This window comes from Castor canadensis, chromosome X (genome assembly GCF_047511655.1).
Source record: "Castor canadensis chromosome X, mCasCan1.hap1v2, whole genome shotgun sequence".
Taxonomy (NCBI): domain Eukaryota; kingdom Metazoa; phylum Chordata; class Mammalia; order Rodentia; family Castoridae; genus Castor; species Castor canadensis.
Window position 1 is genome coordinate 135,815,103 of NC_133405.1, and position 24,135 is coordinate 135,839,237.

The 24,135-nt window shown below is 41.3% G+C and overlaps 1 protein-coding gene across 6 annotated transcripts in view; it reads right to left on the reverse strand.

Annotated features, from left to right (window-relative positions):
- LOC109675136 (protein Shroom2) overlaps positions 1–24,135 on the reverse strand; it is a 136,057-nt gene that overhangs the window by 16,840 nt on the left and 95,082 nt on the right. For 3 of the 6 annotated variants that reach the window (XM_020151929.2, XM_074063421.1, XM_074063420.1), the window contains exon 5: positions 22,294–22,394. In XM_020151929.2, the coding sequence (XP_020007518.2) occupies positions 22,294–22,394 (101 nt within the window). Of the gene's footprint in view, positions 1–1,424; positions 1,702–10,713; positions 11,083–11,151; positions 12,583–22,293; positions 22,395–24,135 lie in introns of those variants that run through there. The other 3 variants (XM_074063423.1, XM_074063422.1, XM_074063424.1) reach the window with 3 other exon arrangements.

Sequence of the window (24,135 nt, forward strand, 5' to 3'; positions counted from 1 at the left end):
CCAAGATTGTCCCCCCAAGACTGTCCCTTTTTTGACTCTCTCTACCCCAAACATGCAAAATCAAAGTTGTATAATCACTAACTAGTTTTAATGGTCCCAGGTGATATGAATCCAGGAAATCATGTCATAGATACAGACACATGAAAAATCAGGTCACAGAATCACACACATATTCCCACAATGTTACCACATTATACATGTGGTTATGCTGGGATCATACCCCAATCTCTGTTTCTACAACAGGTACTTAGAAACTGTTTTTCCTAAAGACACCGACTCCTCACCGGGGCCCTCAAGTTAATTAAAAGTAGGAGCAAAGCTTGGCATCCCTGCCTCCATTTTACATTCCTCTCACTTGCTCTGAGTCTCTCTCCTCCAGTCACCTTGGGTTTTAAGAAGGACAATACTAACAATAACATCTTCATGACAAGGAAGGAATTACAGAAACTCACAGGCAGACCACTCCTTAAATGAGGACAATTACATAGACTGGTGAGGCTGCACCCTGGAGCAGAAATTATCATCTCACAGGAACCAGACTGCTCCCCTGAAGTGACAACTTCTTCAGAGCCCCTTGCAGAACCAGAACTGATATAATAAAACACACTTTGCCCTGTTTTATCAAGCATATCTCTTACCCTCCAGCCCCAATTCTTCCTCTATTTTAAACCTAAACCTCATTTATATACCCTAACAATGGATGTGCCTGTGCCAAGTAATAAATCTCCTTTATCTGTTCTTCACCACCACTTGTCTCTTTATTTGGTATACTCGGGCGAGTGACAGACCTGACACATTGGAACCCCTGCAGTTGGTCCTCCGGCCTGAAACTCCAGTTACATTTCTAACAAGCTCCAAGAGACTATTTTGTAGATAATGCAGACAATGAGTATATATGTGGCACACTGTGTTATGTATGAGTGTAGACATACACAGATGAGTATGTGTGTAGTTATATATACTAGGTGTGTGTGTGTTGTACATATGTGTAGGTGTGTGTCTGTAGATGTGTGCATGTGTGTATGCTGTACATACCTGCTTTTGTTGTATATACTGTACATGTGTGTAGTTGTGTGTGCCATGTAAACGTGCCTGTATTTTGTTGTATGTCATATGTGCAGTTATATGTGCTGTGTACATGTGTCTGTGTTGTGGGTATGTGTAGATGTCTCTGCACATCCCGTTTTTGTTCTTTGAAGGTCAACATAAATGGTGATAGCAGATCCAGAGACAGAAGAAACATGTCAGTAAGATGAAGGACTGTGTGTCTCAGGACCAGGGCCTGGAAATAACACTGAGTCAGGGAGGTAAGTAAATCACACAAAGGAACATCTCAAAGGCAGCTGAGTTTCAGAGTCCTGGCAATTGATATTCAGGCTGGGTTGGTCGTTCATTCTCATGCAAAACATGCTAATACACGTTACCAAGGAGTAGCAGTTCTGAGAGGGGAGGAGAGGGGGCTAGCAGGCTCCAAGCAGCAGGGGTTCCAGAGACCAGCAAGTGGATCTTTCAGGCAGGCTGTTCTCTCTGGCCCAGATACTACTGAAAGACAGATACAGGTACTCACAGGTACTGCAGAGCCTGGAATAGGACTACAAACTACAAAGCCAAACCAAACTAATCTGAAGAGGTCAAGCGTGGGGTGTGTGTGTGTGGGGGGGTGGTTTAAATGGTGCTTAGTAGTTCAACATACTCCCATAGTGTAGAAACCACTCTAAGGGAAAAAGAATCAAATGTCTTTAAATCCTATCAACATCACTATTATTCAAATTGACATTTTTGATCCTGCTATGGAGACAGCCAGCTCCACAACTAAATGTGAGGTTCCCACATATGAGAACTGGCTGTTTTATTTCCAGACTCCATCTGGATCTGGGAAAACACCGAACCCAATTCCCTAACCCTGCATTTACTACTCCCTGAGGCCACATCTTTTGCACAGCTGACTCTACCACACAGGCCCTTACAACACCAGCCCAGCCCAAAATCTAGGTCCTGCCCTAACATGGGACATTCTTAAATTACTTTTTGTTCACCTGCATCCTGTCTGGCTAGCTCCACATTAAGCATTTCCACAGAGGGCAGGGGGCTGGGCTATTTTCTGCAGTGCCTGGTAGGCAACTACTTATTACCTGCGTCATGCAATGCCTTTACCCATACACCCATTAAACATGCAAATACCAAACACTTCCAATCACTGTGTGGAATGTTACTGAGAGGGGCTGCATTTTTTTTAAAGATGTGTGAGTTAACTCCTCAGTGAAATGACCTTGGATATGAACACTCCCAACATAACTGAACATATTTTGTACTGCTCCACAGTCAATAATCCACTGTTGTTTTGAGGATAGAATTTATAGTATCTTTGGGGGACAGGGCAGTATGGGGGATTGAACTCAGGGTCTCACACTTACTAGATAGGTTCTATACCACTTGAGTGAAGTTCCCTTTTTAGATAGTGTCTCATGCTTTTGTCCAGGCCAGCCTTGGACTGTGATCCTCCTACCTATGCCTCTCAAGTGTACCACCATGCCCAACTCTTATCAAGGAGGATGTGGAAAATATCCAAAGCTTTTTAGGTTACTTATGAAATACACACCACAGGGTCCTCCTTTCCTAACTACTTTGGAACAGGATAGAGATGCAGGGCCCAATCTGATTTGTGGACACAGTTGTTGCTTCAATGCTGGTATGGATGTAATCTTGGTACCTGAGGCCTTTGTTAAAGTATGAGTCCCATCTGATCTGGGGTTCACTGGACAGACCTTTCTAGTTGTAATCAATCACGTGCCAGCCATGTGACATCTGGCCAGTGACTGTGCCTTAGGAAGCTTCAATTTCCTCCCCTGTAGACAATTATCACAAGCCAAACCACACAGGGTGGCTGTGGGAATATAGCATGATAGGATTTGTGTGGGGGGTGTCTAGGAGCCAGGCAACTATGCTAATAAGCACCTAAGACACAAGAACCAGTCTACAATGTTGCAAATCCAGGTGCAGGTCTCCATGATACCAACACCACATATAAACTCTTCCCAAGAAACAATGTATATCCCTTATGGAGCCCTGAGACACACCAAGCCAGCAAGTCAAGAGTGAGTGTGGGTGTAAATGCACCAAAAGAACTCTAGGCAACAGTGTGGCCTCATTTTGACAAAAAAGAGAGTCAGAGTGAACAAGCTTCCAGCAAACGGATAATAACATTAAGGCACGTCCTTTCATCTAAACACGATGCAAAATGTTAACTTAGGCCACACACAAACATATTATCTACTGACATACTGTCAAGAGTAGCATCAGACAGGGGCATTTCTTTTCTTTCTTTTCTCTCTTTCTTTCCATTATACATAGTGACTACAAAGCACAGAATTGTAGTATCACCTGTCATCATCTAAAAACATCAACCTTATGTTTTGCCATGCAGGTGAAGGTCACATTATATCAAAATGCTGAAGAAGAATTTTCAATAGTTTTACTATATTTTTGAATTAGCATACATTAATAATAAAAGGGGGTTTCACTGTGTTAATTCCATACATGCATTCATACAGTGTACCTTCAACAAGTTTACCCTTCATTATATTTCCATTCCCTCCCTTCCTCCCTCTCCTTTATTTCAAAATGTTTGGGGTGTTTCATTACGCTGTCTTTGTGTGTGTGTGTGTGTGTGTGTGTGTGTGTGTGTGTTATGTACATATACACACTGTCTTTGTCTGAATACTTCAATCCAGAGAAGGGCATTTCCCTATCGACAGGAGCTCAAGAATCAGACTTGAGAGCTTGTAGCCCAAGTTATTGCACAGAGAGTGATTAACTGGGGTGGGACCAGGAGTCTCTGTCTTCTAAACACAGGGAATGTGGGCCATTCCACAACTCAAATGTTCCCTTGAGTTCAACATTTACAGTTTGAGGTTAGCGTTTAGAAAGTGCACCTCCAACCAGCTGCAGGAGTAAGTAGAAGTGATTTTGTAAAGAGTAGATTTGCTTATCAGAAATTACACATTGCTTATCTGCCGGCACCAGTGGTGCCAGGTCTTTGGGTTGGGCAGACAGGAGAAGGTACAAGGAATTGCCCTGCTATATGCTTCCATTCTAACCCCCAGTGATGCACATCCTGGATCAATGACTACGATAGTGCCCTATGTCCTCACGGAGCCACTCCCTGTATCTAGTTTAAACCCCGAAGGGCAAGGAGGAGGAAATGCACAGGCACCTGCCTTCATCCTCCCAAAAAGCACAAGCCTATGACTTCCCATACCTGGGTAGCCATGGCACAAACAATCTAGGAGGGGCTACAAGAGGAGGACCTCAGTCTTGTGCCACCCGGTAACCCCACCTTATCGGATAGTGAAGCCCCAACTCCCAACAGCCATTGACATAGTCAGTCCTCATCCAACTGCCCACCTCAAGCTTCAAGGTATACTTTCACTTTGCTAAGAAATCACTCTTTGCTATATTCTTACACTTTGTGGTTCTTTTGCTGCACCTGGGCAGAGTCCTAGTCTTACACCTGGTACCCTAAGAACCAAAGAACATCTGAAACACCCCAACTACCCATAACCTCTGGACAGGAGTCAGTTAACTGTGAAGCTGGATACTCACAACACTCCATGTACAAATCTGCCAAATGGGCTCCTGGTGTCTCCACTGTGCTTCTCATACCCTGGGAAGTTGTTTTTGTTTGTTGGTTTTTTGGTTTGTTTGTTTGTTGTTTTTTTCCTAAGACAGGGACTCACTATGTAGCCCAGGTTGGCCTGGAAGTGCCGATCCTCCAGTTTCTTCCTCCCAAGTGCTGGGACTACAGGCCTGAGCCACCATGTCCAACTACCAGGCAGTGTAGTCTCTCTTCTGTCCACACATCACCCCATAAATATCAAACAAGGTGGGAAATGGAGATGGTGGGATAGGGCATCTGAGCCCAAGCAAGACAATCAACCTACCCACTGAGCAGTGAGCAAATGACATTACACAGCATGAGCCTCCAAGAATATCACCAACTACTCTCTTCTTAGAAACAGCAACTCGCCCAACTCTGAACTTCTTAGACCATAAGCAGTCACAGGGTCAGAGCTGTCTGATAGTTCTCTGCATGCCCACTTTCAGGTATGGAAAAAATACTGGCTGAGTGTTTCTTATTTGAAAACACTGGGACCAAAGTTTTTTGGATTTGGGTTTTTTTTTTTTTTTTACAATATTTGTATATACATGAGATACCTTGGGGATGGGACTCAAATCTAAATATGAAATTCATTTATATTTTATACAGACCTTATACACATAGCCTGAAGGTAATTTTATATAATATTTCTAGTGCATCTGTAATTTGAGTGTGACCTGTCACAATGTGATGTGACTTCAGGTATGGGATTTCTCCTCTTGTGGCATCATGCAGACAATCAAATTTTCAGATTTTCAACCCTTTAGCACTTCAGATTTTCAGGTTAGGGATTATAAATCCACATTTGCCCAATGAACTGACACACTAATGATGACAAAGGATAGAGATATGTCCACAAATTCTACTCAAACTTTTGTGTCTTTTTGTTTTTTATTTGTTTGAGACAGGGTGCTTGCTATGTAGTCCAGGCTGGCCTGGAACTCGTAATCCTCCTGCCTTGGCCTCCTGAGTGCTAAGATTACAGACGTGTATTATCACACTCAGTCTTCAAACTCTTGTGTCTTGCAGAACTTCCTTCAGGGAGAACACAAGCCCAGAAGCATCCTGAACTCACTATCTCCACCAAAGCATTTTATTCTCTTTATTCTAGCCACAAACATGCCCTTTGTACCAGGATTCTAATGCCATGTGGGAAAAGTGATTACTTTAGAAAACCAGATGGATTTTATTTCTCCAATGTCTTCACAGATGGATAAAAAGGTTTGCAATTTTCTTGGGGTTTTATTTTTGCCTGCAGGGACTTGGATGTCAAACAGCAATGAAGTTGAGTAAGACAGACTGATAAGGCATTTGTTGTTAAAGAGGAGGGGGTGGGGAGAGAGAACAGATTAAAAGAAAATTCTATTCACAGATGATCCAAAACCAAATCAACAGTCACTGAATTCTTAAGGGGTTAGTATCCAGGAATTAAAAAAAAATAGTCTAGACTGTAATTTGTGACTATTGCTTAAGTGTCCCACTGTGACTATGCTTTTATGACACACGTGTTGATAATCTGTTGTTGCAGGGCCTCTCTCATTTCTGTGGCTGAAGAACTTTATTCTTGGTCTCAAGATCTAACCCATGGGAGCTGGGCTCTGTTCAAACTTAATCAAAAAGCCAGGCCTGGGCACAGATAGGAAGAATTGGGGGATGACATGCCTACAAATCTGTACTTCAAGGCAAGCCTTTCAGACAACTTGGATGTCAAGAGAGCACTGGGAATCTCCGCTTTACAAACCTCTCCCTCCCAAATTCCCTCTTACCCAACTTTCTACCTACTATATCTAAATACTAGCTATTTTCCTGATGTTTTCATTTTTGGTTTGGCATGACCCTTCCAAAGTAAGTAATAATCATCTACAAAAGTGGTCGGACTGAGTGCTCCCTGGCATCAGACTTGGAGAGACCTATCTATATTCTTCCAGACAAAACAGCTTTGTAAGCCCTGGGCTAAGCCATCTCTTCTAACTGTGTTGACTTCAAAAGGCAGTTTGTGGAGCTCCACTCGGGTTCACATGCAGATGGACCATTTCTCACAAAAGCAACTAAGAGGCCAGGAAAGAAACCATAGCTTTTAAAAACTCATTAATCCTCCCACTACCACCATATAAACAAAGTCTCTTTTGTCCCTTCTTTCCAAGTATTATCTTCATATCCAAGCCAGGATTTAGACATCTAACTTCTGACTTCTGTAATAACACTATCTGTTAGTCTGAACTCCTTGGCTTCTTCTCTTGAGAGCTTTATCTTCTTTCCAAAGCATTGTAGACTACTTCAGAAGAAGGTCTACACCTCCTAGGGAATTCATGTTAATAGAAACATGGGTGGTTACACCTAATGCAGCACAAACTGTAACCAGAGATCAACAGTAGTAACGCACAATGGCCAGAAGCCAGTGACTACTAAAATACAGAACTGGCTGCACAAAGCCACCAGGTGCAAAGGTATTGATTGAAATGATGATTAAATACATCTGTCTGTTAAAATCTAGCCCTAACCAATCATAAGTGCTTGAAAATTATACACTACACTGCATGGATGTACTTGCAACCTAAATGACAATGATCAAAAAAGCTCTCATCTTCAATAGGAAAATAAACACGAGTGTGAACAGTAATGTACAAAAGAAAAAATACAAATGGCTAACAAATATACATAAAAATTTTAACTTTCCTGGTCACTGGAGAAATGCATGTTAAAAATGAAATCACTTTTTTGCCTAACAAATCACAGAATTAAAAAAAAAGTTTAATAATGACAAAACTGTGGGAGAAGCAGGATTTCTTAGGCTGCTGCTCATTGGAACATAAATAATAAACATACACTTGATAGGGCCATGAGGCAATATCTCCTAAATGCATATATAGCAATCCACATCTACATTTTTATTGTAAGGAAACTGGCATGGAAGGGCACAAATATTTCATGATAAGATGTTCATTACAGAATTATTTATAATTGTGAAAGGCTAGAAGCAGGTCTCAAAGCCCACAATATCAGTACTGGTTGGTCATATCTTAGATTATTATGTATCACACATGTATAAGATTTCTTAAAAGGCAGTTTATGCACAATGAGTAGTAATCATACATGTAAAATATATGACTGCATTGAAAAAGGACTTCAAGGCAGATACCATTTCCATGTTCTACAATGAAACCTCCAGGTGATAGGATTGAGGGTAATTTCTAAAATCCTTACTCTAGTTTCTAGAACTTCCATATATTCTTAATAAAAAGGTTTCAGTTAGTAAAACATTATTTTACAAAGGAAATATTATTTAAAACTGTATACAACTGTGTAGGAAGCTGTATCTTCAGATTAGTCTAAACCCTGGCTCTCAAACACATACATCAAGCTTATGAAATAAGGGCCAACTGTGAGTTTGAGGCGGCCCTTTCATGAAACATGAAAATCTAGTTACTATAAATAGCGCATCATGTGCATAAAATAGAGAAAATCATTTGCTTCAGGTGTATTCCTTCTAACACAATTCCATGTGACCTGAAATTCAGAAAATTTACATGTCAGATCTTTTCCTGATTATTAGTTTTCCAGCTGGATCAAATTTAGAAATGGATTTTTCCCCCCAACAGAACTCAGGTATTTGTTGTAAATGAAAATTTACTTTATGTGCTGAGCTACTATGGAAAGTGTCTATATGCAGTATATAAACATATATATGCATAGTACATTTAAATATCTTCCTAGAATTTCTAGTTTTTCCACCTTTAGTGGCCTCCAAGTACATTTAAGGGCCCACTGACTAGATTTTCTAGCAAAATACTTAAATAACAAATTTCATTCAAATCACACCCAAAGAACACCTGAGAGGTGACCTTATGAATCTTTACACAGAACACCTAAAGTAGGTTCAACTGTCAAGGACACTAAACAAAGCCCTGTTGCCAGAAAATTAAATTAGCTGACAAGAGCTAACTTTACTTGTATGTGGTATCAATGCTATTACTTGTATATGTGTTTCTCACATGTATTTATGTTTCCATTTGTATAGATGATGGTACATGAGCAAAAAACACAACTATAAATCAGCCCATGGGGCTGGATATATGATTTTTATAGGAATTCAAATCCCTGAATTCTCTTCCTAAGAATCACAAATTACTATATCACAAATGATTTAGAAAGGCTTTAATCCAAGTTACTTATTTTATGGATAAAGAAACTAAGTATCAGAAAGGTCAGACAACTTGCAAATCCTGTGTCTTGGCCTGGTATGGCGTGGGGGGAGGGGCTCTGTACACATGGCCCTGGAAGCCCAAACTGAAATTTCACCTCACTGCATTGTCAGCACACTGGATCTGCGATGTGAGAGTTAATAAAAGAATAGCTTTGGCATCTCGTACCAGGTTTACATTCAAGCCATAATTACTTGTAGCACCTTTCTTGGGCATTAGCAGGAACCTAGCAGATTGAAAATTAGCCACACTGCATTGAAAGGTCTCTATTAGCTAGTAGGAGAAACCAGTCACTCAACCCCAGTTTATGTCACTGTAAAATGAACATGGTACCCACATTATGAGACCCAAGATATATTTGTGAAGATTAACTATGAACTTTCAGAATTTAAAAACTGAGCTTTGCAAAGATTTTTTAAAAGGTGAGTAATTAAGTAACTCTTGGATCTCTTCAGACATCCAGGGATGTCTACAAACCTCCCAGCAATGAGCTGGCTACTAACCTGCTATAGGAAAAGCCAGTTAGGAAACCTGTGTCCAAGGACAAGGGAAGGGGAAAGATAAGTCGATCAGGGTGGACATAAATGCCAGCTTGTGCCTCTACTTCCTTACCCCGATCTTCTTATATCTAAGTACATGTAAGAGGTAAAGAATTCAGGGAGTACGGAGTCATAGAAAAGTATTCCAAAGGCCACATAAAATATCACCTTCCCAAACTCAAAAATCCAGAGGCTGACTTTGGGGAAACAGTGAGTCCATGCAAAACAAGCAGCAGTTAAGAGTGTATCGACTGGGGTCACTTGTCACTTAAGCTGTAATGATAGTATTCTGTGAAACTTTGCTTTTTGTATGCCTGTATGAATAAGAGAATTCCCCTACAAAGTTTTTTTTAAGGTGTGTGTGTGTGTGTGTGTGTGTGACAAAGTATAAAATGTTTTTTCAACTATGCATCAAAAAAGAAAGTTTAGACATGCAACAACATCAAAATACTTGATATTTATTTATTTTGTATAGAAAACATGCCAACCATTCATCAAATCTGTACCAAATCTTGTGGTTTTTTGTAATGTGATGTGTTAAAATATTTTTTCACTCCTTCATTCTATTAATCTTAAGACAGTCTATAGACAACAAGCTGTTTTGTTATAAATGCTGCCAGATACATTTCTAAGGACTTTCCCTCAGTCTCCTTTTCCTTTTTTACCTCTCCACTTGTGCAGTCAGGAAACATACATCTCAAAATGACACCTTCTTCCCACGAGTCAATAGATACAGACTCAGAGCATGTGCATGTGGATGCACAGAGCTATCTATGCAGCAATTTCCCTGTGAAAATGGCATTCCCCTCTACACACACAAAAGCTTCCTTTCATGAAGCAAAGGCAACTCAATCATTTAGCAATGTGGCCAATAATGTTAATCTATCTCTTTTATCACAATATAAAGAGAAAGAAACAAGCATATACACAGTAACACCCTTAAAGACACAGCATCCCTCTGCAGTATTGTAATCACACCAAAGAGGAAAATTTGAGACCTGACAATGTAAGAGCCACAGTAATTCAACTTTCTCCACATAAATCTTTTTCACTGCAATTAGTAGGCTATGTGTGAATGTATCCATGGAGTATTTTTCACGACCAAACATGCACACCTGATCTCACCGCCTTTTTTTTTTTTTCCATTTGGGTATGGCTGACTCACCATTTTCTTTCAATGTCCACACTCTCTGTCTTGGGAATGAGAATGCGTGTTTCTTATGTTATTGAAAAAGAAAAGGGAAAGCAGGTAAGCTCTCATGTGACTCTGGTATCCTCCAGCCAGCCCCCTCAGGTAATACACCTCAGAACTTACATGAAGCAATGATTCCACATCCCAAGGTCTACCAGTCCCACCAGCAGGGATAACAGCACTGTGGCTTCCAGCTCCAATGTACCTCTACTCAGCTATGAAAACCAAAGCTGCAAAAATTGCATGTATCCAAGGGCACACACACAGCAGCAGTTAGAGTGCCCACGCACACATATATGCACGCCCGCAGAGCTCCAGCAAGAATGTGCACCCTGATTTACATGACTTTTCATCTTCAGGCAGAACAATAAACAAAGATGTTTGCAGATCTTGCCAGATCTTCCCCCACGCCATTGTGAGCTGACAAGCAACCTGCCCTTCAAGACAGCAGAACAAAAGAGGCATCAGGAATTAACAACTCTCTGACAAATAGCACAAGTGATTTTAAAGCCAGTCCCCTCTAGGATGAGATGCCCTGAGAACAAGCATGGAGTCCCTTACCTGCTTCTTCTCTGCTTGCTGCAGTGGATCACAGCTCGCCCAGGCTGTAAAGGAAGCTACGTGCTTTAGCGACCCACAGCTTGCCTCTGCGCGGTAGCACCTCACTCCCTACAGTCACGAAGCCATGCTGACAACAGCTGGAGTGTCAGAGCCTGCTGCCTTGTGATGGACAAGTTCACGCAGGCTCATCAACTTCTACCTCCATGACCCAGCAACTTCTGGCCTCAAGGGGAATGTTCCCAACATTTTAACGCTGACGCCCCAATAGACTTCTCATTTTAAACCCCAAAAGGCTTGAGGGGCCTTCCTTTATATGTTTTAAAAATGGGAAATATAGAAAAGCCTACTGCACAGATGTCAGGCAGCTTGGTCTGTAAGTACTCTTGATGATAAAGAAGTATGTGTGCACATGGTTCAGCTTTACAGCTATAGTGAAATTAAAAGAGATACTCAATAGCCTATTTTATATCTATCAATATTCTTGTGCTGATTATGCACTCATTAGGAATGTAATCCATCAACCAACTAACCAAATGTTCTGGAAGTTTTACTGTGTGCAAGAACTCAGATAAGAAGACAAAGCCTCCAGGCTCCTTGACTCACCCAATTCATCACTTCACAATGATCTGTATTTAGTCTTTGAGCCCCACCTCCACTCATAGCACAGGCCATGACCTCAGTGCCATGGCCTGTACAGGAAGTGCCTCCCCCACACTGTTCCTTACAACAGTCCCTTCTCACCAGCACAGCACCCTCCCATGGCTTGGCCATCAGAATCAAATTTCTCTTTCCAATCTGCTTCCATCAACTTCTCAACTCAGAAATCATTTCAGAGTCCAGTCCAATTCACCAAATAGTATATGCTACCACTTTACAGTCTCTGTTTCATTAACTATTTAACATTTTCCCCACATCTACTTGATCTTAAATACTGTGCTGATCTCTTAATGTTATGTCCATTAGAGATTTAAATAAGTCTGTAAGAAAGGTTGCTATGGATTTCCCCACCATTCAGGGATAAGAGGTTAGCAAGCTTGGGTGGCCTGATACAACCACAATGAGAAGTAGAATGAGGATGTGATCCTGTGTCTTTAACTCCAAAGCCCACATTCTGGACTTCCTCCCCACCCCTTCTTTTGTCAGTACTAGGCAATTGTCAGTAGGGCCTTGGGCTTGCTAGTTAGGCACTCTACCATTTGAGACACAATTACTGCCCTTTTTGCTTTAGTTATTTTTCAGATAGGTAGAGTCTCCACTTTTTTGCCCAGGACCAGTCTCATACTGTAATCTCCTAGCTCTGCCTCCTGCATAGCTGGGATTATAGGCATGCACCACCACACCTGGCTTCTTTCCAGTATTTTTATCTTCCCATATTACATTACCAAGTACATGTTCATGTCACCAACAGTAGGCACTAGTCCATATCCCAAATAACCAATGTATACTACAAGGCCACACACATAACAGAAATCCAGTAAGTACCTGGTAGTTGATTAAATATTTCATTACATTTACTCCTGAAAAGGTATGTTTTTCATATGGATACTCTTCAATTTAGGATGGGATTATGTCTTGATAAGCCCACTGTAAACTGAAAATATTGTAAACTGAAAATGCATTTAATACACTGAATCCAACAAACATCCTAAGTTTAGCAACACTACACACTATAGGGTTTTGGTTGTTTCTGCTTGTGATCACAGGGTTTACTGGGAGCTGTGTCTGGCTGCCCAGCATCATGAGAGAATCACATGGCATGTCGTTAGGCTGGGAAAAGTTCAAAATTCAAAACAGTAGGGCTTCTACTGAATGTGCATTGCCTTTGAACCATTGTAAAGTTAAAAAATCATTAGGATGAACCACCCTAAATCAAAGCCATCTGTACTTTGAGAAACTCAAAGTACATTATAAGAGTCACAATTTTAACTTTTTCTTTCTTTCCTTTTTTTTTGAGGCAGGGTCTCACTACATGGCCTAGGCTGGTCTCAAACCTCCCAAGTGCTGGGATCACAGGCTTGTGCTACCATGCCAAGTGCTCATCTGGAATTTTTCCAAAAGGAGGATTTGTCTATTCTCCATTTATTAATCATTTCTGTATATACTATGGACTTATGCATTTATTTTATAAATTAGGTCATATCTACTACTACTTTATTTTGTTGCTTACATTATTCCAGCTTTGGTAATTATGGGCTTCTGTGTCTCTATGACATACCCTCACTATGGTTACATGCTATTTGTGGATATGTTTAAACACATCCATCCTTTCCGCCACCACAACCTGCTGAAGGCTGGCTCATCTTCTCTGTTCCCTGTCTTGCCCTCAAGGTTGCCCCAGCCCCATCTATATGAGAAGGGTTTTAGTCATCAAGATTTCGGTGCAGGCTGTGCTTTACGAATGCATTCTTAAAGGAGCTCCTCCATGAATTACTTCTAAACCACTTTTAAAATATCTAGGTTTATAATTTAGGTTTCCATATACTCATGTTTCATAGAATGAGGTATAATTATCAGGGCTTCCAAGATGCTCAAGTATTTTCATAAACTGTTCAGTATTAATAGTATCAACAGACAGAGATCAGGAGGATCATGGTTCAAAGCCAGCTCTGGGCAAATAGTTTGCGAGACCCTACCTCAAAAAAATTCATCACAAAAAAGTGCTGATGAAGCAGCTCAAGGTACGGGCCCTGAGTTCAAACCCCAGTACCCCCCAAGAAAAAAAAAGAAAAAAGAAAAAAAGATAGCTATGCAGGGTATTTCATTGTGATATTTCCATGTATGTAAGTATGATAGCCCAAACTGGCTCATCTCCTCTATATTTCTCCTTTCTACCTTAGTCCCCTTCTTATGGTGATTTCAACAGGTTTAAAAATTCATTCTTGTATAGAAAGTACATCAACCATATTCACCTTCTTTACTTCCTTGTTTTACCCTCCCTCTCCTGTTAGTGACCTCCCCTTAGCATAACCTATTTTTCATAATATTGCTGTATTTGTATTGGGTCTATATACCACATATTAGAGAAAACATGTGGCCTTTGGTTTTCTGAGCCTGGCTAACTTCACTTAAGATGATGCTCTCCAGTTCTATCCATTTACCTGCAAACAATGAAATCACTACTAATTTCAGAACCTTTTTGTCACTTCAAAAGAAACCTCATCCCCATTCACAATCACCACATGCCTCTTCTTACTTTAGTCCCTGGCAACCACTAATCTACTTTTTGTGGATCTATCTATTCTGAAGTTTGTTGAAATGGAATCATATCCTATGTGGCTTTGATTATTTTTATTGAATTGTTAAATATGTCTAAATGTAAAATCTGTTTTATCCTCCTTATTTTTATAGCTCTTAGGCTACAACCACAGAACAAATTTGCAAGTTATATGCAAATAAAACTATAAAGCCAATGTCAGTTTAATATGAAAGGTGACAGGGCTGTGGTAAGAATAAACTGTGATGCTCATGGCTCCAAGCACTGAAATGCCACTTCTGGGCCCAACTACCCTGGTTTCCCAGATGCCTCAAAGACTCATTCCATCCATGACTTTTCTTTCAACTAATGGGACACAGAGCTCTACTGGCACAATACTCATTCAGAGAGAAAACATCGTTTACATGGGAGCTCTGAACTTAATTCTTTCCTCTCAACCAAGGGAAATTATATTACTATCACAGAGAGTAAGACACACATGGGAGTCACAGTCACTCACATGTTCCAGAATATCTCGGTGTGAATTTTAAGACTTAGCAAAGAGGACATGCATGTTCCCAAGGACATGTTCCAAAAGTTATGCCTGAGAAAATTTGACATAGATAAATAGGTATACTTCTCAGGCTACTGCTTTTGTCACTATCCATGTGTGGCTCCTGTTCCTAAGTCTGCATTCTCGTGGGGCTGGGGGCGGGGAGGGAGTGAATTTATGGCACAAGCAAGAGAAGCAGGCTGCTCAGTGAGGCCCCAGTAGGATGTAGACTTAAAACATGCCCATGGCGGGAAGGGGAGGGGGGGAACCATGCCTGTGGCTCTGATATCCTCCTCCTCTTCTAGGAAGCCCTTGTGTTTGTGCAGGTTTAAAAACCACTTGCAAACATCTGAATGTATTTTCTACTGATGTTGAGAACAAGGACTTACAGAACTCTTTCCCTTTTTAATTTCAAATGTATGGCACCTTCAGAAAATGGGCAAGTTAAATAGACTCCTAAAAGTAACTGAATCTGTGGGTTTATTTAAAGTTAGCCATTACAAATAAACACATTTCAGGAGTGACTGTAAAGTGGGTACAGGGTTTCCATTTACGATGATAAAAGTGCTCTGGCACTAGACAGTGGTGGTGGATGCAAAACTTTGTGAATGTACTGATGTCCCCACATTTTTACAGGTTAAAATGGGAAATTTAATGTTAATGTAAGGCTTACCATTTAAAGATAAGTAAATAAATGTATAACCTCATTTCTGAGAGAGATGAGAAGAAAAGAAGAGAAGAGAAGAGAAGAGAAAAGAGAAAAAAAAGCCATTTAGAATAACCTCATGGACAAGTAACAGTGAACATGGCCCTCTGTATATACACCTACAAGACCTGTGAGTCTCAAGGGAAGACAGGATATCCAATCTCTGCAGCTGTCTTGTGAGAGCACTTAATCTTGGTGGGTTTTTGCTTCCCCAACAACCATCTGCAGATATGATGGTTTCATAGTTCTAATAGACAAATACTAATATGCAGGAAAAGGAGCAAAGGAAAAACTCACTATAATCAAGCTTTTTTGAGTACAAGCAATGTAAGAAAATGTGGAATGAATAAGTTAACTAAGGAAAGATCCTCAGTGGTAATCAGCTATAATCTCATGTGCCCTTCACCTTGCTCCTCTGTGTGGCAAGCTCTCAGTCTTACCAAGGTTCTATAATGATGCTTTCTCATGTGATCGACCCAACCAGGAACGTTTCAATGCCCTTTTATAAGCTGTACCTTCCTCTTGAGTGAAATCATACAGTCAAAACTCACAATTCAAGATGAGGTATGCTTATAATGCTAACCTAGGGTAATCCTATAGGTTTAATGACAGAGCTCCACCTTCACTCGTTAACAGTAGAAAAGCCATGAAAACAGCTATGAAATAGGGTGCCACATAGGGTTCCATTAGAAGAAACAGGAATCAAAGACCAGAAAGTTCTCAATTTGGTTCTAGAAGCAAAATGAAAGCCTCTTAGCTAAATAATGAACTAAAAGAGGCCATGAGAAAGAAAAGAAGATAAAGATGGTCTCAAAGATAGCCTGTGATGGTGTTGCCAAAGACTTTGTTACTTTGAATATTACTAATATAAATAATCTGTACAAGTTCACAGGGGTGCCCATACCACCTCAGCCCCACCGAGGTGGAGGATTCTGCAAGAATACAGCAAATAATAAGTGAGACTTGAGGAATCTACAGGAGAAGATGGATGCCTGTGTCCTCATGAATTCTTTTAGAGAAAGACAAAAAAACAATGAAAAATATGTTATAGGCAAATCCAACCAAGGTCAAATGAAGAGTGAAAGCTTTAAAGAAAGAGGGCAACTGAGAAGAGACCAAAGAACAGAAAAAGCAGAGCAGGTTCCTGTACTAGCATGAGCTACAGTATAGCCTTTCCACCTGAGAAGAGTGTCATGGATTCCAGACTTCTTACCAGGCTAAAAGAAAGCATTTGTGTAGTTGCTGGGGTGGGGCACTGGGGAACTGAAGGGGCAGCTCTCCCCAGGGCTGCAGATTCTCCTGGGAAGGCAACCATCAGGCACAGCCAGGAAGTCACTAGTGGCATAAAGGAGACTGCAATTATGGTTCTCTATGTGGGAACCCAATCAAAAGGCAGAGGCGGCACTCAGACATTCTGCCTACACAAGCATTTGCTTCCTTGGCTCTACCCAGCACTTAGATGTCCAAGATAAATTATCATCCACTCTTCCTGTTACACTCAGCTTTTGCATTTCACGTAGTTAACAGTTTTCACCCCATCTTTGTGTGCTTCACCTCCACATTGGCGCCTTCCAGATCTATCTCCCTGGTTTCCTTTCTCTCCCTAATCACAAGTCCTACAACCATCAGACTAACTCCTCCTAAATAATGAGGAGTCACAAGACCAAACCAACAAATAAATAAACCTGCATCCCCTGTCCAGGCTGTGGGTTTCCTAAGTCCACGTGACATAAATACAAAGGGAAAATGAAGATGCAAATTACAACATTAAACCAAACCTGCTAGTCTCATGCTCCCATCTTTTTCCTGAGGCTGCTGTTTTGCATTTCTTGGATGACGCTGCTGTGTTTGCAAGTACTCCCTGCACAAAAGAACTTTTCTATTCTACCCTGTATGGTACTACACTGAAGAGGACCACATACTGAATGCTGGCTCTGTCCTGAAAAATTCAAAGTTTGAGTTTCGCCTGGTTATCTGGACCCACCCAGCACAAGCTGCATAATTACCCAGTAAGCAGAGCAGTTCAGAATGGAAAGCTTCAATTGCTCCTCAGCTAATTGAAGGCCAGGCACTGTAGATGTCTGCCCTAAAGCCACAAGCATGGGGTAGGGCTTGGATGATTAATCTTTGTTACTTATTCTGAAATCTACTCAACAGAAGATGGTTTTAAAAGAAAAATTGGTCTTCACATTAACCTCTACACACCAAATCACCTCTCTGGGAAAACATCCAAGAAGACAACCTTCATGTTTGTCTAGCTAGTTTATGAATTTTATATTAAAGCAAACTTTCCCTAAAGACCTCTACTTCAGTTTTGTTGGCTATATTGGGATTTAGGATATACTCTCATTCTTCCCCAACATTCCAAATAATATGAGCCCGAAGTCAGTACTTACTTCTGTGCTTGGCAGTAGTCTCACAAGCGTGGGCAGAAATGGCTAGGATAAGGCAGCGGAGAGGGATACTACCAATACCTACAGCCACAGCAGCTGCCCCCAGATCTCATCTAAGCTCCAGTTCCTAGAGCCTTCTAGAACACAATCCTCACTGAAGATATTCAAATTGAAGGAGCAACAATCAAACATATTACATCTTAATTTTCTTACAAGGTTTAAAGTATAATGCTGGAAAACAAGTCCTTGCTACCAGATTTCTTTTGATGATGCTTAAGATAAGTATAGCCCATTTTACCTACTGGCATATAAACTAAAGCCTTAAATAAACTTTCAGCATACAGAATATACCACCATGGACTCATCAGCCACCAAGTTTAAGAAAAACTGTATTTGAGACCAATCCAGGCAAACAGTTCTTGAGACCCCATCTCAATCAATAAGCTGGGTGCAGTGGTGTATACCTGTCATCCCTAGCTATGCAGGAGGTTGAGATGAGGAGGATTTTGGTTCCAGGCCAGCCTGGGCAAAAAATGTTCATAAGATCCAGTCTCAACATGAGGGAGGGAAGAAACTGGTTGTAGCAGTGCCCTTTGTCCCAGCTATGGCTGAGGAAAGCCTAAAATAGGAGGATCATAGTCCAGGCCAGTGTGGGCAAAAAGTGAGACTCTATCTCCAAAATAACCAGAGCAAAAAGGGCTGGAGATGTGGCTCAAGTGGTAGAGCACCTTCCTAGCAAGTGCAAAGCCCTGAGTTCAAACCTCAGTACTGCCAAAAAAAAAAAAAAAGCTTAAGGAAGTTTGGGGTAGTACCCATCTATTAATCTACTTACCCATCCTTCCATGTCTACTCATTCACCCACCCATCCATCCACTTTCCATCAACCCATCCACTTATTTACCCATCTATCCATCCATTCATTCAGCTCACCCATCCTTCTATTCATCTGCCCACTCATTCATTCATCTATCCATCCATCCATCGGTCATTCACCCATCTATTCTTCTACCCACCCACCAACCTCTCTATCATTTACCCGAGGACTAGTCCATCCATCTTTTCACTCATCCATTTACCAGTCCACTCACCTGCCAATCTGTATAGGAATTATAAAGGTATTTTTAAAAAAGAAAAGATAAAATCCTGGTCTTCTTGGAACTATCAGTCTTGGCAGGCAGGAATGAGAAGGGAGTACCCACAGATCAAGAGAAGGGTGTGGCAAATGCGTGGTGATGCAAATACAAATACAAGGAGAATGCTGTGGCCATTCTCCTCCCACCATCGCAGTCTGCAGAGGACATCACTGTTCACAGTGCAGCAGACTTCCATTTTGAAGGTAAATTCTTAGAAATACAACTACTGAACCAGAGGGAGGGTGTGTAATTGCAAGGTTATAATTGCACCCTGCCCCAAAGCCCTCCAGACAGATTCCACCAAATTCCTCTCTTCTCAGCTGCACAGAGAGCAGCAGCTCCCCTCGCTCTTCATTTTAAATGCTTTCCTAGCAGTTGGGAATGTGAAATCTCACCAGCTCAATGATGGAACACTTTCTGACAAAGGGAGAGAATTCACTAGCATAAAGGTATGTGAAAGAAACAAAGACATTTCTGCTAGGTTATGGACTGAACAGTATCTCCTCCAAAATTTGTATGTTGAAGCTCTAGTCCCAGTATCTCATGATGTAATTATATTTGGAGACAGGCATGACACTAAGGTGGCCCTAACCTAATCTGTCTGATGTCCTTATGAGAAGAGGAGAGTAGGACACAGACATACACAGAGGGATGACTATGTAAGGACACAGGGAGAAGATGGCATCTACAAGCCAAGGAGAGAGGCCTTAGGAGAAACCAGCCTTTACCATACCTTGACCTTGGACTTCCAGCCTCCAGTACTGTGGGACAATAAATCTCTGCTATTTATGATCCCAGCTGTGCATATGGGGAACTTCAATACCCAGTGTTCAAGGAACTCCCACATTGGAGGGAGAAAGCATTTGCAAGAAGCAGAATGACTGGGATTGGAAGTCCAGCATAGAACGTTTGAAAGTAGCGGAAGCCCTATGGAACAGGCAAGACATGCACAGGTGAGGCAGGCTGCTCAGGGCAGGACATGGAGGAGGTAAGCAAATGCCACTGGATCTGCTCCTTTGGGGTCAGGCTTATTCTTGCCCCACAATGTCCTGTCTTCTCCATAACCCAGTTGGATATCACAACATTTTCTCCTGATTTCAGATGTACCATGTAACCTTTTTGTGGTTGTTTGGTTATTTAAGAGAAGGTCTCACTATGTAGTGAGGCTAGTCTCAAACTTGAGATCCTCCTGCCTCAACTTCCTGGTGCTGGGATTATGGAGGTGCACCACCATGCCCAGCTCCCATGTAACTTGTTTAAAGATTACAGGTCATCCCATCAGTATGTAAATATTTGTGGCATTATTTCCCTCCTAAACTGTAAGGTCCTATAGGATCTTTAAACATGCAACAAAAAATTAATCTCCATTTGACTAGGATGAACAACCAGCAAATTAAAATAATCCCTATATCAACATTCTTCTATTATCCTAATAGAACACCACAAAACCACTTTTTAATAGCATGTGTTCATTACCAGATCAGTAATCCATTCATTATACAACATGTTTACATTACTTTAAACTTGTACAAAACATTGGGTATCATTAAACCTGCATTATAGATTTTGATTTTGGTAGGGAAAGGAACAGTCCTTTGCCTTAACTTTCATTTTAATTATTCTCAAATTTAATTTTCAAGCATATTCTTTCTTGCCGATCCTTCAGAAAATTAAATGGTGTCAGGAAAAAGTTGAAAATGAGTTTTAAACATTCGTATTCTAGAATTTCATTGGGCCTTGCCATTCTTAAAAACACACACATGACAATTCGGAAAATTGCTGGGTTTGTAGTTCAAAAATGGAATGCTTCTGGAACTAATTTCTTCAGAGTGGTTACACAGTATGCTGGAAGATACTGCCACAATAAATAAAGTCTATGGCCCCTCCTCCCTTCCTGTTGACCTGTTCAGTATTGACAGTGTCACTTATACACACACACACAACATGTGTATTACATGTGTTCATGCCATATTCTCAGTGCACAGCAGAAGACATACACACCCCGCACTACATGTGCGCGCTTCGCAGTTTATATGCTCATGCATGGGGCAGGGTAGAGGAGCAGAGCAAGACCCTATGTGCAGAGTCAGCCATGCAATGCCCAAGTGACTCCTGATTGCAGCAGCGCCTGGAAGATGGCTTTGAAAACAAACCACAGCTGGCGCTCAGCACATGACTGGCTCAAAATCCACAGTCATAAAGCTCTGATTGTGCACCTCAGGCACTGTTAAGCTCTGTCAGTGGATTATTCATCAGTCTTTCTTACCCATGGGTTGTCATTTTTAGCCAAACAGACTGCAAAGTAATTGTCCGGACTTCTGACATAGGTACACACAGAGTATTAGTCCTTTCACATAAGGCTAACAGCATTCAGTTGAAAGTCAAATGAAATAAAACCCTGTACATAAGGCTCTTGAAAGTAACATCTAAATTGGTTGTTGCTGATTGAAACCTTGAGCACTAAGGTCCATGCTTAATTTGCATATTGCAACAACCAGACAAGATGCACCAGGCAAAAGAAAAACCCCTCACTTGAGACTGTGGTGCATACTGATTTCTATGCACCCATCAGCCCTTGCAAAGTAATGTCTACCACAACTGTAGAGATGTACACTCTCCTCCTGCCCCTTCCAACATAACTATGTCTTTATTCAAATCCCATCCTCTCCACAAGTGAAACGATGTCAGGCAACACTGTAACACATCCTGATGCCTCTCTCAGGTAAGGTCTATTTTAAAGCTAAAATCAACTCATTAAAGAAGTCTAATTTAGGAAGGTGGGCCCTGCTCCTTTCTAACTGACGATCCTCAGAGCCAACTCCAAATCTGAAAGCATGGCCCACAAACACAGCTCTGTGCTGGATGATTAAAGCACGCCATCACGCAATTGCTTAGTTCAAGGGTGTTAAACTGGACTTTTCTTATTGTCCCCATAAAGTGTCTCACGGTACAAAAACACAGCAGCCATTTGAAAAACCAAAAATGCCACCTTGGCAATGCTTCTCTGGACAGGGCTGCAAGGCACATGGGCTCTGCTCAAAGAGCATCAGGGATGCTTGCAAATCATGCAAGCATCCACACAAGCAGACATATGGGCATGTTAACCCAGCATTCACCTTCCATAAAGTACCTTGTCAGTAAGTCCAAACCCAAATTTCACCTACCTAAGAATGGAGTGGCCCTCCTCGGCACGCACTGTGGACGGAAATGCTACTTGGTGCTCACCAAGGTCCTCCGCCTGTCTTCGAGGTTCCACAGATGCTTCCTGTGAAGGGCAACACCATGAGACACCAAGTCATCAAGCTACTCATCTGACTACGACATGTTATTATGAAACCCCTCATTTGTGGGCTCGCCTTGTGCGCCTGTCCCACAACACCAATTGCAATCTCCGTTGTCCTGTACTGAGACGCAGCCACAGGACATGCCCATTCAGCTCTACAAAGCATTTCATTGAGACAACTGACCTAAGACCCAGCATCCACTTCTGGACAGGGAACAGAAGTCTGTAAAGCATGTGATACAACTGGTCAAAAGAAATACAATAAGACAGCTAGTCACAAGTCACTATGGAGAAAGCTCAGGCCCCAGGAGTTGTGGGGGCTGGGATTTTTCACCCCCGCTGAGCAAGCATGGAGTTCTCAAGGCCTCACTGAACTGTGACCAAGCTGAAACAGTGGTGGTAGTGTCTGCACGGGCTGTCATTACAGGATGCCATAAAGAAAATGGCAGCTCTCTTTCAATACATGTTGGATATCTTGTGTTAAAGCTACCACTGGTTCTATTAAAAGAAACCGAATCTGTTACTACAACAATTTTTCTCTTTGAAATACACAAACACAATGCAAATACACAGAAAAAGTAGTGACAGGGACAGGGAAAAGGAGAAGAAAGGAAGAAAAGGGAAGAAGCAGAGGGAAAGAGACTGTGATTTCTGAAGTACTGATAAGGACATGTGGTTTTCTAGAAAGCTTGAAGTTAAGTCAAACATCAAAACCGTTACCTTAGCCGGGTGCCAGTGGCTCACGCCTATAATCCTAACTACTCAGTAGGCAGAGATCAGGAGAATCACTGTTTGAAGCCAGCCCTGGGCAAACAATTTGTGAAACCCTATCATCTCAAAAAAACACATCACAAAAAAGCAGCTGGCAGAATGGTTCAAGTGATAAGAGTACCTATCTAGCAAGCATGAGGCCCTAAGTTCAAACCCTAGTGCTAAAAAAAAAAACCTGTCACCTTAGAATTAGTGCAATGGGGACTAGGGATGTAGCACAAGGATACGACGCTTGCCTAGCATGCATGAGGTCCTGGTTTTTATCCCAGCACCAAAATGGAAAAAACAGCACACAATAATGAAACCCACTAAAAACTGTTACAGGGGAGGGGCATAAGAAAGAGTAAATTTGATGAAAGTATATTATATGCATGTATGTAAATAGCATATTGAAACTCCTTTGTAAAATTAGCATATGCTAACAGATTTTAAAATATTTAAAACATTTTCTTAAAAAAATTATGTAGGAGTTTAATGCATTTTCAAATATATTTTGTCCCAGAGCAATCCTTTAAAAATAATTGCTAAGTATTTGCAAGTATCTACCATGTATGGTGGCACAAACCTGTAATTTCAGTTACTTGTGAGGCAGAGATTGAGAGGCTTGAGATTGTGGTTCAAGGCTACCCCAGGCAAAAAGTTAGGGAGACCCCATCTCAACAAACCAAGCCATGTGTGCTGGCATGCAGCTATAATCCCAGCTTTGTGGGAGGCCGTAAGTAGGAGGATCATGGGCCAAGGCTGGTCCCAGGCAAAAAGCTGAAGACCCTATCAAAAAAATAACTAAAAGCAAGAAACAGCTAGGGGCATGGCTCAAGTGGCAGAGTGCCTGCCTAACAATTGTGAAGCCCTAAGTTCAAACCCTAGTACTGCTCTCCTTCCCCAGAAACCTTGCAAATTAAAAAAAGTATAGTAAATAGAACAAATATTATAAGAATTAAGTGGTATCAAT